At 32.5% G+C, this 16813-nt stretch overlaps 2 protein-coding genes across 6 annotated transcripts; both read right to left on the reverse strand.

The window, feature by feature from the left end:
* Positions 1-218: 218 nt before the first annotated feature.
* On the reverse strand, positions 219-4046 carry LOC11433121 (protein NETWORKED 4A). Of its 5 annotated transcripts, none has more exons than XM_003615993.4 (4): positions 3852-4046; positions 2849-2897; positions 2634-2745; positions 219-2408 (listed from the first exon to the last, which is right to left on the reverse strand). In XM_003615993.4, exons 2-4 carry the CDS (start codon positions 2861-2863, stop codon positions 721-723), a joined length of 1815 nt encoding a protein of 604 aa, XP_003616041.1. In that variant the 5' UTR covers positions 2864-2897; positions 3852-4046; the 3' UTR covers positions 219-720. The 5 variants fall into 5 exon arrangements, with proteins under 5 accessions (XP_003616041.1, XP_024639851.1, XP_024639850.1 ...); XM_024784083.2 differs by lacking the exon at positions 3852-4046 and adding an exon at positions 3018-3440; XM_024784082.2 differs by lacking the exon at positions 3852-4046 and adding an exon at positions 3014-3440.
* Positions 4047-11517: 7471 nt separating this feature from the next.
* LOC11430048 (eukaryotic translation initiation factor 2 subunit beta) lies at positions 11518-15909 on the reverse strand. The gene is made up of 10 exons (XM_024783225.2): positions 15756-15909; positions 15004-15053; positions 13857-13968; positions 13683-13738; positions 13519-13588; positions 13298-13386; positions 12624-12769; positions 12301-12443; positions 11942-12027; positions 11518-11862 (listed from the first exon to the last, which is right to left on the reverse strand). The coding sequence occupies exons 2-10, from the start codon at positions 15046-15048 to the stop codon at positions 11785-11787; spliced, it is 825 nt and encodes a 274-aa protein (XP_024638993.1). The 5' UTR covers positions 15049-15053; positions 15756-15909; the 3' UTR covers positions 11518-11784.
* Between the last annotated feature and the right edge of the window lie 904 nt (positions 15910-16813).

Consider the following 16813-nt stretch of genomic DNA (forward strand, 5'->3'; position numbering starts at 1 on the left):
ATGTATTTACTTCAAAATTTAAAGCATAAACAGAGGCTTTACTTTTTCAACAATGGAATAAAAAATATACATTAACAGAGGCTATAAACAAATCCAAAACTAGCTACACCAACATAGGAGATTTTTTTCATTATAAGAAGCCAAAATTCAATATGAACATGAAAAACGTTGTGGAGCCATTCATATTAGACAAGACATATATGAGACCAACCCAAGCATAACTTCAAAGCAAAATTTATTAAATAATGGGAGACAAAGGGTAGTGGAAACCGGGGTCTTTACATCAATATGCAGTCCTAATTTTACGATAAAGTAACAAACATAACATAAGATAATGATGCCTTTTCAAGCTTGCCTTATATCCATATCAAGCTTCTAACTTTGATCAATTCCACAACCTCTTTTAACACTAGTCATAGATTCCCAGCATTCACGGAGTCGGGACAAAGTCCAAATTCAATCTCGGTATTTTGAATTTTATTGCATTTTTTTGGACCAAGATCAAACGACCACTGATGTCCCGAATGCGTGAATGCAGGATCTACCCACAGCAGGGAATACAAATTCAAATGAAAACCATCAAAACATGGTTATCACTTCTCAGTAATCTTGACCTTGACTCATACATCATAACAACAAGCATAAGAAAGACATTACCGCTACAAAACAACTAAACATAGCAAAAATATACAAGATCACATTTTAGATTTATACTAATTATTAGGCAGCCAAAATTGGAACCCTCTTATGCCCTATAAAATGCTGCTTAAGCATATGATAGTTATTTCTATAGTGCTCAAGTGAGAAACATAGTTGCCGGATCGCCTCGCGCTTCTCTTCAGCTGCTTCTAAGATCTCTGTTTTTTGCCTCTCCACCTGTTCCTCGAGATTCTTTGCTTTTGTTTTAATCTCTTCTACTTGTCTACATGCTTCTTCCAAAGAAGAAATCAGTTGTACATGTTCAATATGTAAATCGTTCAAATGGCGGTCGAGACTTCCAATCCTACCGTCTCTCGAGTTCACATCTTCCTTGAGTGAACCTACTTCTACATTGAGGTTATCTTTCTCTAGTTTTAAGTTATCAAGGCTTACATTGAGATCCTTTATGTTGTTCTCTCTCTGCTCGATTTCTGCCTTTAGCAACTGGATTCCATTTTTCAATTCTGCCTCCATCTCTATCTTTTCTGATTGAATGTTTCTGATCTGCTCTTCAAATGATCGACCACGGCTTTCCCATTCTCTGATCAGCTCTTTTAAATGTGTCTGTTCTTCCAACAGCTTTGACATTTCGGCCTTCAAATTAGCTTTCTCGGGGAAGATTTTCTGCTCGGCATCAGATACGGCCGTTTTCAAGTCCCTGATCTCATGATCCCGGTCCGATAAACTAGTCTTTAACCTCGCAAGTCTTTCTTGAAGTTTCGTGCTCTCTCTTTTCTCGCTGTTGAATTTGGTTTTCCAAGTAGCAACATCCTTTTTAGCCGAGTCAAGCTGATCCTTCAGCTGCTGAATTCTATCTGAGGATTTATTTACCTCGGTGTTCAGTGAAGCAACTTGCGTTTCGGAAGCCTTTAAATTTTCTTTAGTGATTCGAAGCTCCTCCCTGAGTGAGGCTGTGCCACCACTTGACTCGAACAATTCCTTATCCACGCCATCAACGCTTCCTTCAACTTCCAACTCAACACCAACATCCATATTTCTCGAATCTAAGGATTTGTAGTTTTCAAGTTCAGTCCTAAGTTTAGTGATTTCTTCTTCTGAAAGTCTTAACTTTTCATTTACAATCATCAATTCTTGTTCGTATGCATTAATTTTGGCATAAACATCGTCGGCATTCTCATGTGTCGCCCCACTAGATGAAACTGAAACCTCTGCATGTTCTCCTTCCTGTGTCCAAAGCTTTTCTTTTACCTCGCGCAGTTCATTTTCCAACTCGTTTATTCTTCTGTTCATCCCTGGATCAGTACCATTCCGAGAGAAAGCTGAATAATTGTTAACCGATGAATCATCAGATTCATCCTCGGAACCTGTCATAGTAGAGGACTCATCTTCTCCATCTTTTTGGCTTATATCAGACGCATTCCCACCAGTTCCAAGAAAGAAATCAAACCCGGCAGCCCGGTTGCTTGATTTACGATGGGTCACGTTTGGAGAGGGCAAAGTTGAGGGCGGTTCAGAGCCAGTGTCTGAAAAACCTGAGCCTTGGGATTGGAGATCAGATTGTACATTCTTCCGCAATTCTCCAGTCACATGATCGTAACGTTCGGCCAATGATCGGTAACCACGGTAGAACTCCTCAACCAAAGCAACCAATTCTGGCCTCTTCTTGTAATACATTTCTGCTTTTTTGGCAAATGAATCTGCATCCTCTTCTATCAACTTCAACATCCGTTTCACATTCCTATCCATTTCTGAGGTTAAAGATAATTAACATTCTATTTACCAACAAAAAAACTATTAAAGTAGATAATAATCATTTAAACCAGAGTTATGAAGCTTTTGCCAAAACCACAGAGGCTCGGCTCACCGTAATTCTGACAATCTCACATACATCCACTAACAAACTCTTAAAAAACATTTGCCTATAAAATGAAGATATAAATAAGAACATTTGCAATTGTAGTTGTTAAGCTAACCTTCAAGATTTTCAAAGAGCCATTTAGAATTCTTGGGACTGATATGACTATCCCACCACCAAGAATGTGATTTCCTTGATTCCAACCTCTTCATTTGCTTGCTAGAATTAACCTAATGTAACAAAAGAACAATCATTATTATGTGCAAATTAACTTAAAGAACATAAATAACACATGCAATTACATAAACTTATCTAAAGTTCCATAACACTTACCCCAGAAGCAGCCATTTTCCAGAGCAGCTACTACCTACCTCCTCAAACTCTGATATTGACAATAATAAACACAAAACAGGAAACATATAAAAACAATTAATCAACATTAAGATGCATTTATAAACTAACAATAAAAATTAAATGTTACATCAATGTGGACCACACCTACATGGGCCTGTATTCCACTGACCCAGGCCCAGAACGAAAAGACGTAGACAACAAACAGTAAAATTGAACAAGACAAGAAGTGTGAGTTTTGCCCGGACAATCTTTAAATTGTTAACAACATATTTTCTAACACATATTTTTTCTACGTGTTAAAATTCATATGATAGTTCATATATGAACTTCAAATGATTTAAAACACCGAGAAAAAAGAGAATGCGTTAGAAAATATGTTTAAAAATTGTAAGTAAAGTAACCATTTTATATTATTATTATCTTTCAGAAACAACTGGGTTGTGTAAGATACAGCTATATCCACGTGTCGTATCACGTAATCACCGCTACAAAACGTGGTTGTTGACTAGTTGGTTGCATACGTATTATTTTATTTTTGAACAAAAAAAAATCTGTGTCAAAGAAAAAAGGTTATATATTTGTTTATCATAATAGTAACTGTTTATGAATATATAGTTGACAAATTATGATATTTCAAAAAACAAATTATTATATGATATTTGTGTAACTTTATAGATTTTGTCTTTTTTCTTTTATGGAAGTTTCATTGATTTTGTCGAAAAATCCAAAACTGGTGTTTTCTTAGGATAGTTGATAAGATTCAGACAAAGATAAGAACCATATGACAAGGGATTTCATTTCATGAAATAAAACAAATTACTTATCAGTGTCATTTCATAAGTAACATATTTCATCTAAGACAAATACAAAAACAGCTGAATTTTGGAGATGATAATAATAATAAAATGAGAAAACTATTAGTAGAAACTCAAGATAGAAAAAATATAAGTGATTTGCAATAAGAGAAAAAGAGTTTAGTTACCTGAAAGAAGCTGAGAGATTAAGCAATGGATCTAGGAACAGGAAGAGGGAGAGATTTGAGGAGAGAGGTTTGGTTTGTATGTGGAATGTCAAAGTGTTATAAAAATATATGAAGATGTTGAAGTGATACTTGTATTATTATGTAAGGTGGGGACATATAGGAAAAGAAAGTGGCCGGGAAGGAAGGTCTTTGTAGTTTGTCTATTCTATTTAATGTCCATTAACATCCCATTACTCCATTCTCCCTCTCCTTTTATTTAGTCAATTCCTTCTTTTTCTTTTTCTTGAAATTATATCATAGTACTTCAAATGCAATGATATTTTCCTTTCAAAAAGAAATGCAATGATATTTCTATTGAAAAAACCAAAACCAAGTTTCGTGTATCTTCCTCTCAAAAAAGATAAGTTGCATGTGTCTTGAAAATAAGATCTTATTTGATTTTATAAAGAGTGATATATTTCACCTTATAAAATAGATTTATATGGATGAATTATGCTCAATATATGAACCTAATAATTTCAACACATCTTAATTTTTGTTGGGACTTCTGGATAGCTTTAACATTATGATTAATCATCACATTTGGTTAAGAACAATCACACAAGTAAGTTTGGAGACTAAAGTAAGTATTCATTTGGTTTCACATCAAGTAGCGGGAAGAAAAAAGATGTGGAGTTATTATAAATATGAAGGGTTGGTTTGAGTTTTCTTTACCAAAACAACTCTAGTGTTTTGTAGGAGCAAAGGGTGGCTTAAGTTAGGTTGTATGTGACTCGATCCCAGCCCTCGCATTAGATTTGGTCAATTTGGGAGAAAAATAATACTCTCTCCGTCCCTTTTTATAAGACTACTTTACAAAAAAAGTTTTGTCCCTAAATATAAGATTAGCTACAAATTTTTAAATGCAATTATTACTCTTTTTCCAAATACATTTCTCATTAATATTATCAATATACCTTGAAATATGAAAAGTTAACATTAAAATATCTCTATAGACTCCTTCAAAAAAAATATCTCTATAGACAAAGGGTAATTTGGTAACAGTAACATACGTTTATGACAAATTTATTACTTCAAACACTTCTTAATACCCGCAATTTTTGTAAATCATATATCCTCTACGCGCAACAAGCATAGCGATGACTAATCTCTCCGGTTTTAGGAAACTTAAATGGATGACAAACTCTACAAAAGATATATATGTTTTGTTCTTCATTTGTTTGGTTATCTTGTATTGGAGTCGTTTGGCAAGAAAGAAACGCTCGAATCTTTCAACAAAAGGAAACTCTTATTCATCACCTTCTTGAGAAAGTTAAGCTCCAATCTTTCTGATGTTTGAAAGCAAATCACTCTAATTTTGCTTTTAGCTATCATATATGATGGTTTAACCCTTCTCTTATGTTTAATAGTTACTATTTAATCTGTTAAAAAAAAAAAAAAAAAAGTTACTATTTAGCAAGCAGTTTGTTGGCTCTGATTTGTGTTCCTTTCCTAGTGAACTTGTATTATGGCTCATGTTGCTTTTAATCTTTTTTGGATCGTTGTTGTAACTGTTTTTTCTTCCTCTGTCTTTCTTAATCCTCCTTGTGCAGTAATAACTAAGAAGTACAATTATATAATTTAGGCTAAAATATGGTTTTGGTCCCTGCAAATATGTTTCGTTTTAGTTTTAATCCCTGTAAAAAAAATTGTTGTTTTTGGTCCCTGCAAATATGCCTCATTTTGGTTTTGGCCCGTGGCTCCACTTTTGTGATGATTTGCACACGTGGCACATGATGACTGAACCCATTTATTAGAGAAATAGTCCTTGCAAAATCTTTTGATTTTGCAGAGACCAAAAACAACAAGAATTTTTTACAGGGACTAAAACCAAAACGAAACATATTTGCACGACCAAAATCATATATTAGCCTATAATTTATTTTAACTTCTTCAAACAAAACTTTCCAACAACAAAAAAAATTAGCAGTCTTGCATGTTAGACAAGCAAGCCCAACTTTTTGTTTTAGGTCGAATATATGACTCAATTTTCTTCTTAAATATTAAATTTGTTAATTTACCTTCATAAACACCTCAAACCAACCTAAATGGATTCTCTCCATATTGAATATTGTTTATTGCCTTTTCATATTCAGAAAAAATCTCAATCGTATATATTATGAAAAAGAAAATATCTCAATCATTAAAAAATTGACAAAATCTCAATCATTAAAATTGTTGTTTCCATATTGCCGCGTTGAAATTCAAAATAGTAGTAAAATTTAGGAACCGAGTTTAAAGAGCGTGAATGAAAAATATAAACAAATGTGCCGTCCAGACTACAAGGACATTCAACATATAATGCTGTTTTTAGTTTTTTCAACACCTGTTTGGAAAGACGTTTCCAACACAAAACGTGCATATCCACACCAACCAAAGCAAATAAAGTGCTGTTGTTTGTTCTCCCATCCATTATTTTAAAAAATACATGAAAGTAACTAAAAAAAATCAACGATGGTTAACTATCATTAATTTCTTTCTAAAAAAACTATCGTTAATTTTCTGCTTTGAAGTCAGCGGTAGTTAACTACCAGTGAAGATTTTCATGTGTTTCTTAAAACAATGGATGTGAGAACAACAACTTTCATATAAATATATTGTGATTTCAAGAAGCTAATAATTAGAGCTTCTATGGTACTGTAACCAGTTTTTTTCCTGTGATTTTGAACAAAATGTGGATATCCAAACACATACTTAGTATATGCATTTGAGTTTCATCGTTAGACTTTTTCGAAAAGAAAAAAAAAAAGAATGAACATAATTAGAATTTTTCACACTCTCTCATTTTGATTTCCATTATAAACAACAAAAAACATGTCATGTTAATTGAAAATGGAAGTTAATTTATTTAAGTTTTTGCTTGTGTCATAAAAATAAAGAAACTGAAATCAATGAAATTGTTTTAGGAACAATATCATTAGTTATAGTAATAAAATCGGTTGACATTTACATATATTTTACATCACCAATTCTATTTTATATTCATATATTTGAACGATGTGAAATAAAAAATTGGCATGATTAATGAGTACTAGAATTCACTAGCTGCCACGAGGATTTAATTTCACGAGAGCTTAAATCATCATCTTCCAGCCAGCTTAACTTAGCTAAGTCCTACTAAATATTTTAATCTTTTTCAAATTCCCTCCTTTAGACTTTCAAATTGTATTACGCGGTATTTAGCTAATCAAAAGACAAATTGGCCCTACAAGAAAATATATTATTCCTTCCGTCCAATAATACTTGACAGAGTTGACATTATTACGCATCTCAATGCATAACTTTGAGCTTCAATATCTTGAATAATATATTAGAAAAAATTATGAAAATTTGATATTTTGAAAATACTAATCGAGACGAATCTAACGACATCTTATATGATAGTATTTAATTTTGTATATTAGTATCTCTCAAAAAAAATCTTTGTATATTAGTAGAAAAATACGGTCAAAGTAAATTAGATCAAAATTGCACATTTTCAAATGGATTATCTATTGCGGAACGGAGGGAGTAGTTGACACTATCTTTTGACATTTTTAAAAATGTTATTATAACATATAAATGAAATAGGATGTCCTATAAAGTAAGATTCTACAAAATTTCAAGTTAAATCTCAAAATAGAATTAAATACTATTGGTCTACTCCCTCCGTCCCATAATATAAACAAAAAAAAAATCATTTTCTTTATCCTAAAATATAAGCAAAAAAGACAAACATTTATCCTATTTAATCTTGTTTTTAAAAAAAATCTGTTTTCCAAGAAATTTTTTTGTTTATTCTCATAAAATTAAATGCAAATTACATTTAATTTTCTCTCTCTTTCATATTTTCCATAACCAATAGTCAATGAAAATTGTTTTTACATCTTCCTATGAAACTTTTTTCAAAGAAAACACAAAACATTATACTCCAAATTCTTACTATGATTTAGTTTGTCTATTTAAAAATATGTCTGAAAAACATTATACTTTTTCGAACCGCTCCTCATTTAAGAACTTGTAATGATTGAGGCATCTCCTCTCGACCTTTGGGATGTTCGTGGACGAACCATGATGATTATGAGAATGGAGAATAATGATATGATGATTTTGTGATGGAAATGATTAAAAATTGCTAAGAACCATGAGATTTTTTAGTGAGGAGTTGATTGAATTCGTACAGCCATTTATAGACTTGGTGAATGCACCTTGCACATTGCTATGTGTGCACCGTGCTCTACACCGTACTTGATAAAAGTATTGATTATTTTTCCTATTAGTTTTCTCTAATTTAAAAAACAAAAGTGGCAGAAACTTGCACCGGGAAGATTCAATTGCAATATTGATGCCTCTTTTTCTTCTTTGTGGAATCGTACTGGCATCAGGATTTGCTTACGTGATGATGTTGGCACCTACGTGCTTGCCCAAACTGTGAGCCTATCCACAAAATACTCGGTGAATGTTGGCGAAGCTCTTGGTTTGCTACACGCACTACAATGGTTGGCAGACATGCAATTCGATAATGTTGATTTTGTGGCGGACTCAAAGGTAATAGCTGATGCTTTCAATTCTCATCGTCTTGATGTTACAGAGTTTGGTCACGTCATCTTAGCATGCCGGCATCTTTTTTCATCCTCATTCACAAACTCTAGGGTGGCGTTTAATCGGAGACAAGCAAATGTGTCGGCTCATATTCTTGTTGGGGAAGCCACTTTAGCAGCTAGTCCCATAGTTTATTTTGAAGTACCCGATTGTATCAATTATGTTATTAGTAATGAAATGCTTTGAGCATCTTTTCTTAAAAAAAAAATATAAAAAAAAAAAAAAAAAAGTAAGCCATTCCCTTTATTATACATACACCAAAAGAGAATATAAACTTCAGGAAAGGACGGGTTTGCTTGGAAAACATGTAAAGAGGCGTGGAAGTGTATTTGCAAAACCATGGTGCAAATAGCATCTCCCATACAACCTTCTACAGTCTACACACGGCCCACTTTTAATGAAACAATTTCTTAACAACAATATTTGAAACAATTTCTTTTAATGAATATACTTTTTTTTTTTGGAAGGATTTTAATGAATATACTTGATCGTTAAAATTTGTTAGCATAGGAGGACGATGCAATCATGGAATTCCACCTCTTAATTTCCGACAGAATGCTCCAAAACATGTTTCATTATGCAAAGCCTCCATTAAGTGTTCCCTTGTTTGTATCACAAATGCTTGATACTTGATTCCATATTCTAAGCATATGCCAAAAATAACAATATTTTTCCTAGTTTTAATCTCAACAAATATTGTTCTAAAACAAGATATAAATAAGTGTCCATTGAAAGCACAACATAGATAATGCAAACCCAACATTCATTCACAGGCACATAATCAACTAAGTGACCTTAATTTGATCATTAAGGAATAATGAAGAATGTAAATAGCAACTTCCTTATTAGCATTTATGTTGGGATATTATTCTTCATGCTCTTCAACCTTGCCAATGCTGAAAGTAACGAAGAATGTAAATAGCAACTCCCTTGTGTCATAATTTTCTTTTCCTTTTGTTCCTTCTCAATGGTGTTTTTTTTTTCTTTTTAGAAACTAAATAGTTATTGAACTACAATTTGAAGGGAAAAAAACTCTTACAATTTTTTTTATTTGTTTCATTTCAGATATAAGGCAACCAAGAAGACATGTCAATCTAAGCCCTTTTGATAGTTGGAGGAGTGCTTACTATTGCATGATGAATGTAATTAGCAAATAAATTTTTGTTTGGATGAGTATTTGTTAGAAGTAGTTTTGAATTAAATTTGCAAAAGTTTGGTATAAAATTTAGTGTGATAAAAAGTTATTTTGTATTACTTTTAATCAAATTGATATTTGGAAATAAAAACAAATACCTATTATCAAACAATTTTTTTTTACTAAAACACAAGTTTGACAAACGCAAAATAATTTGGATTTTATGTAATCCGAACCCTATGTATGCATGCAGTCATCCACATCATGATCGTTTGTTTAATGCGATTCATTTTTCAATTTTTTTTATTAAAATTTAGATTGTTCGATAATGATTTGCCGTCTAAATATTTTTGACTATGCACAATTCAAATTCAAATAAATTATGGTATTTATCTCCGTGAAACATTGTCTATACATGTCTCTTCTACACACAATCATATATGTCTATGCTTTTTAAAATTTTCTCCTTGATTACAATATAATATTGCTTTTGATTATTATCAGTGAACATATGTGTAATCTCTTCACTCCATATAATAACAATGCTTACTTCAAAATGTATGTAGCATTCAAACACTTGCAACCTCAAATCCAATAATTACACAATCAATATAAATGGTACTCTAAACGTGCAAGACTCTGATATCCATGACTTCTGTACGGGTGGTTGCTATGATCACACACTTTTGGTCTTCAAATGCATCCAAGATGTCAAGAGAGACTTCCATTTTGCGACTAAAGCACACATCTCATTTGTCAAGAATATTACTATGAATGCTTGCAATGAACTTAAAGGTAACATCATAAAGTTGGTTAGAATGAATTTTTTTTATTAATCTTTGGGCTCAAGATAACTTTTTATTTGGTACTTTTGATTATGTAGGTTTTGATTTATTAAACTATAAGGATCCTAACAGTGCCACAAGTTTGTATGGGAGAATGTATATGCCACTTCTTTCAACACTAATGACTATGGCCTTCATTGTCACCTTTGGTGTGTGACAGTCTTCTAAGCCTTCTGCAAATGGATTATGGAGACAAAGGATGAGATGGCAGAAATGTTTTAATTATTTTTTTGCATGGCCATGTATTTAGTTAGATGTCCTTGTTGATTGCATAAATAAATAAATGTATGTTTATGATGATTCCATATGTATTCACGCAAATAAATAAGCAGCAATGCTGTGGTAATTTGTTTTTACTATTCTGCTCAACGTTTTGAAAAAAGAAAAAAAAAATGGTATTAACCCTCCTATTTCCAGAGATTTGAACTCTAATTCTCTCAAACGATACATCATAAAGTTTATTAACCTCTTGAGCCTAATTGTTTATGATTTCATATCAAAGCATTTTTTATTAAATAGTCAAAAACTCCCCAACGTTGCTTCATTTTCGAACTTATAATTAAAGTTCAATCTCACCTAGGTGGATACCACTACCAAAGTTCAAGCTTTTAACTTAAACTTTTTCCTTCATCTAATCGAACTCTAGATTCTTCTAAACAATTCATTTCTTTGGAGTTTATTAACCATTTGCACTTTACGGTTAAAAAAAATTGTTTATCGTATCATATCAAAACATTTCTATTAAATAGTAAAAATAATCCCTTTGAAGTTGCTTCATTTTCGATCTTCCAATTAAAGTACCAACACTAAAATTTCAAGCTCTTAAATTGTGCTTTAGCTTTCAAATTTCCTAACGGTACGTATATAAAGCTGTCTGACACTACGTGTATCAATTAAGTGTACTAGTGATTGTTTTACATTGATTTCATAACACACCTCTTTAAAAAGATTCTTCAGATTATGAAAAATGTATCTGGAATTTCATAATTTTTAATTATACATAGAAAATGTAAATTTATTCACATAAATTAATAAAAAAATCAATTTGGTTAGAACAAGAAAAACATGAACATAACTAGCATTCATGCATTATGTATTGTACTATATTATCATGCGTATAAAATATCTGCAATGCATGCCTGCAAATTACTAACGTCAAAAGACCACATTGTTAAAATATCTGCCCCCAAAAAAAGAATAACAATGCTCACCCATTTAGAGGCATTCTCATAACGAACTCTTAGAAGTGAGGGTTGCATAAATATGGACTACAATTTGTGAAAAAGGTTTGTTTTCCTAATCAGTTTCAACACAAATAAAAAGTAAGGCCAAATCATGCCCCAGCATTCCTTCTGCCAACACGAGCAACAAAACCAGCTTTGATTGGAGCAACCGATCTTCCTGATCCACACTGCAAGCAGTAAACCAGCGTTTTAGAATACTGAATGGTAAAACAATGGAAGCAGATAAAAGTGAAATAGAAAATTCACCTTCTCACACCGGAGAAAGAAGAGACGGTTCTCCTTTGAAAGTAATGTGTCTGGACTCTTGCATCCAATACAAATGACATATTCATCTGAGAAAAAGAATGTGTAACAATTTAAATTGATATCCATGGCAATAACCTTAGAAGAATGTGTAACAAAACAATTTAAATTGATATCGATGGCAATAACCTTAGATTAAGAGTCTTGCAAACTTTTTGTTTAGCTTTGATGAATTTTTTTTAAAAAAATACTGGAAAATATATAAGCAACAAAAGCACAAATAACAACAGAACTTTCACATGTGCAGAACTATCCATTTCAGAAATGCAGCTGATTATTAAACGTTAAAAACAAATACTTACTGATATATCGTCGGAGAATTCCTTCAAAATTCTTTGGTGCAAATCTTCCCTTCACAACCAATCTTTGCTGTCCATCTAGAGAACCACTAGTACCCAGTTCAGCAAGCAAGAAAGCCATAACATGGTCTGGCGGTCGATGCATCCTGAAAGATCAGGTAACAGTACAGCAACAGCACATTAACAAGAGGGGAAGTATTGAGGATAAAAATTCAGTTTCTGATTTGTAGAAGGAAAATACGGGGTATTATACAAGCTCAACAGGTGAATAAAGAATAACCAAGGGTGATGATAATTAGTGCCAGATAAAAAAAATATCAACATACGATTTGCACAGGTCCATAAAATTCACAAACACAGTTTTCTTTGTGCCTTCACGGAGAACTTGAGGAGGCCTCATAACTGTCCTTCGCCGATCTCCAGCGAGATCTGGATTATGTTCACGAAGAATGTTGAACACCCTGCCAAGAAGCTGTACCAAAAATTGTTTAGAATCCACAAGAAAAAAAAAAAAAAAAAAAAAAAGCAGGGAGGATTGGAAGCAATTTCCAAGTAAAAACTGAAAAGGGTAGATTGAAAATGCTTTAGGTAATATTTTGAACACAGCTAGTGATCCAAGGGAAGTGAATTGGCTTGATTCAACAAGGATAAAATGTAGAATCCTATATAATCAAATATTCTCTAAGGCTCATGTTGATCATTAATTAACATGCTTCAATTTGAAAAATTGAAACACACGAGTCTAGACGTAAAACATCAGCCCGTCAGAAGGCCCAAAACAGTCAATTAAACTATTCTGGACACATAGATTAAGAGATCCACAAGAACCAGATAATAACTAATTTGAATCATCTTGTTCCAAAAAACTAATATGAATCACAGATGAGAGGTAAAATCAGCTCAGAAACAATATGGAATTAGTTGACGAAAGTGAACAAAAATTTGAAATTGACATTGAAAGAAGTTAAATAGATGTACATCAGCATAAAAAATGGCATACCTCCTCATATGTATAATCACGATCACTCCCTTCCCAAGGATAACGAGGCTGCAAAGCAACTGCTTCTTCTTCATCATCTTCAGCATGATCTAAAAGCAATAAATTTCACCATAAGTTTAGCATTCATTAGCCTTCCCTCAAGGCATTACTTGTAGTCAAAACGAAGCAAGTCCACTATCAACACAAATTATATTCAATTATAATTTTATTTGACTGTTTACCATCTAAATCTTCAACTGCCTCTGCACTAGGGCCACTCTCATCAATATCATTTAAGTTACTAATTTCAACCTACAATCAAATAACAAACTTCAAGTGTCAAATTGCAACCAATAAATCTAGTCGAGCCAAATAAAAAACTTCAACTCTAGAAAAAGTGTCTTACAGGCTTCTTCTTCTTCTTTTTCAAACCAGAAAATGCACTGTCAGTCCCATCAGAAACTGCAAGTGAATAGCTATCAATAATCAACATTGCCGAACCACCATTTTCAGATAACTTTAAAAACATAAACCATGCCAGGAGATTGCTAATGCTTATTTGTTACTATAATTTACATACCTGACAGATTTTCTATCTTCTCGGCCAATTTATCCGCTGATTCATCATCTGCAGGATCTATAACTGTAACTTTCTTCTTCTTCTTTTTCTTAGTAGGATCAAATGGTGCAATCTGCAATTTAGTAATACGTGCAGCAGCAGTTAATATAGTTACTACAAACTGGTACCAACCTTGATTATCATATATTAGTGTCTAACAATACAATCAATACAAATCTCTGGTGTGTATCTGTTTTGAACATAAATCTCATCTTGAGTCCTGATTCATATATTAGTATCTTACAAAATATACAAGTCATATCATACAAACTGAAGTACCAAACTTGGTTATAATATATTAGTATCTTACAGTATATGCAAGTCATGTCTCGATTCAATAGTAACAATCCAATCAATACAAATCTCTAGTGTGTATCTGTTTTGAACATAAATCTCATCTTGAGTCCTGATTCATTGTCATGAATCCTGGCTAACTACAATGCATCCCGATTCATTCTAATGAGTCACTTCTTAAACATAGTGTAGCCAAAAACTTCTTTTTTTTCAGTTTGTATAGCCAGACACTTTTCTTTTGTCATTTGATTTATGACTTGAATCTTGAATCATTGAGGTTAGTAGATGATACAAGGGCTTATAGTTTTCTACGTCGGTTGTTTTTCCTAATTTCCTTTAAAATGTCATTTTTTTTATTGGTAATGTATCTTACAATTGATAATAAGATTCAATTCAGGATTCAGAAAATAGGTCTTCCTATTCATAGTTTGAAATAACCATGGTACCAACTAATCAAGGAGATCTATGACCAAGATATCATGCATTATTAATAAAAAAAAACATCATACCAAATCACCAATTTACAACAATGAAATTAAAAAAAAAAAACTGATTAAAGAACATCGGGCACAATCAAAGGAAACACAGCAGTGAAACCATTCTTAAAACCAAGGTTGACAAGCGTAGAAAGCAGAAAACAGCAGATTGCTAAAATTCTATTACGCATCAGCAACTATTTGACAATATAAATAGTGTATCGCGGAACAATAGCTGTAGTCCAATTCCGCTACATTATAGCAGTAAAGCGCCGCTATAGCTATTGTTTAACAACATTGCTTAAAACGATTGATAACTATGGGGAAAATAAACTTACGTCTGGAACCTCCTCCTTCAAACCACTTGGTGTTTCATCTGCCATGTTTGCTGCAATACAGGTAACCAAAATTAGTACATAGGAAGAGTCAAAGAAATATGCAGCCATGAAAAGTAAAGATAACCTCTCAAATAAGGTTAAAAATTTTCTCTCATTTCTTGCCATCCCTTTCCCACTCCTCCAAACCCCCATAAAACCCTAAAAAAAAAGTTCAACTAAACCATCCTTTATATAAAACCTAATAATTAAATATGAAAAATAATCAAACAGTTAATTAAAAATTTTACAAGCTAAATTAACATACATTGCGCTAAAATAAAGAACGAAGACTCAATTCGGTCCCTCACAATTTTCTCGGGGCGCAATTCAGTCTCTCATCAGGGACAAAATAAATCCCTCACAAATAACATACCCTACTAATGCCCAACACATTCACAGCACATTGGGTTTGAAAATAGGTCGTGGATTGAATTGGTCAGCGAGAAAATTGCGAGGAACTGAATTGGGTTTAACTCTAATTACACTGAAAAATCAACATGTATAACTCCCAGAAATTAAACCAATTCAAAAGTAAAAATATAACGATTATCAGCTAAATTTGTGGTCAAATTATCTTATTCTAAATTCAAAATAACGGGTAATCAATAGCAAACACGAGTAAAAGCTATAAAAAAACATAATCCAGAATTGAAATAAATATAAAATCAAAGGCTTGGATTTCAGATATTGAAAAAAATCGATGCAAGACGAACCTTTGAAAGCAGAAGCTGAGAAAACGCAGAGAAAAACTGAGAAAAGAGAGCGAAGAAAATCGAATCGTTTGAAACGAAGAGTGTTTGTGTCTGTATTTAGTGGAACCAAAACCTTTTCTTTCTGCTTTATAACGGTGCGTTTCACGTATTAAATGTCATGGGCTTTTGGGTCAATCAGAACAAGTATCGGGCTTAGTACTTTTGTTGAGCCCAAAGTATCTTAAAACAACCAAGTTCGATTCCCACCGTAGTCATTTTATGGGAATTCCAACCTATATATTATAATATACTAATAACCATGAGTGTCATGTAAGCGAGGTGGGTAGTTGTAAGGACATCTGATTGTAGGGATATGGGTCCGAACATGCGACTCCCTACTTATCTACATTTTAGCATGAGATTCTATTTATCATCGGACAACATTGTGAAACAGTGTCGCATTGTACATTGAAAGGAGATAGATGGCGCAATAAAGTCAAGGCTTATATTCGAACATTTTCCTTAGTGTCGGATAAATTGCTTACAATTCTTCAAGGTAAAATTTAGGTCTCATCGTTTTTATGTTGCAACTGTAAACTTTTACTCCAATGGATTCGACCACAGGATGAAACTATGCTTAATTAGATAGTACTATTAGATTAGATAACCATAGATGTCATTTTCAAACTGTTATACCTTGGATAAATATTGTCTCTTTGTAATGGCGTGAGTTGGCCAATAGACCAGCTTTCAATAAAATTGTTTTTTTAGAAGGACTTTCAATAGAATTGTTTTATAAATAAGAATCGATTTCATTATTATAACTGCTTTTCAATAGAATTGTTTTATAAAAAGAGATTACGTGGGGTACATTTATACAAACAGTATGATTGTGTGCGTTCTAACTTTAATAATGCAATGCTTTGTCAAAAAAAAAAAAAAAAACTGTAATAATGCATGCATAATAATGAGATATTTCAATTATTGAACTCTAGAAAAGTTTGTTTACATATTTATAAAATCATCCAAATCTATTTTCAATAGTATGTCATAGATCTTACTATCCATGTAGTTGGAAA

Source organism: Medicago truncatula, chromosome 5 (genome assembly GCF_003473485.1).
Source record: "Medicago truncatula cultivar Jemalong A17 chromosome 5, MtrunA17r5.0-ANR, whole genome shotgun sequence".
Lineage (NCBI taxonomy): Eukaryota > Viridiplantae > Streptophyta > Magnoliopsida > Fabales > Fabaceae > Medicago > Medicago truncatula.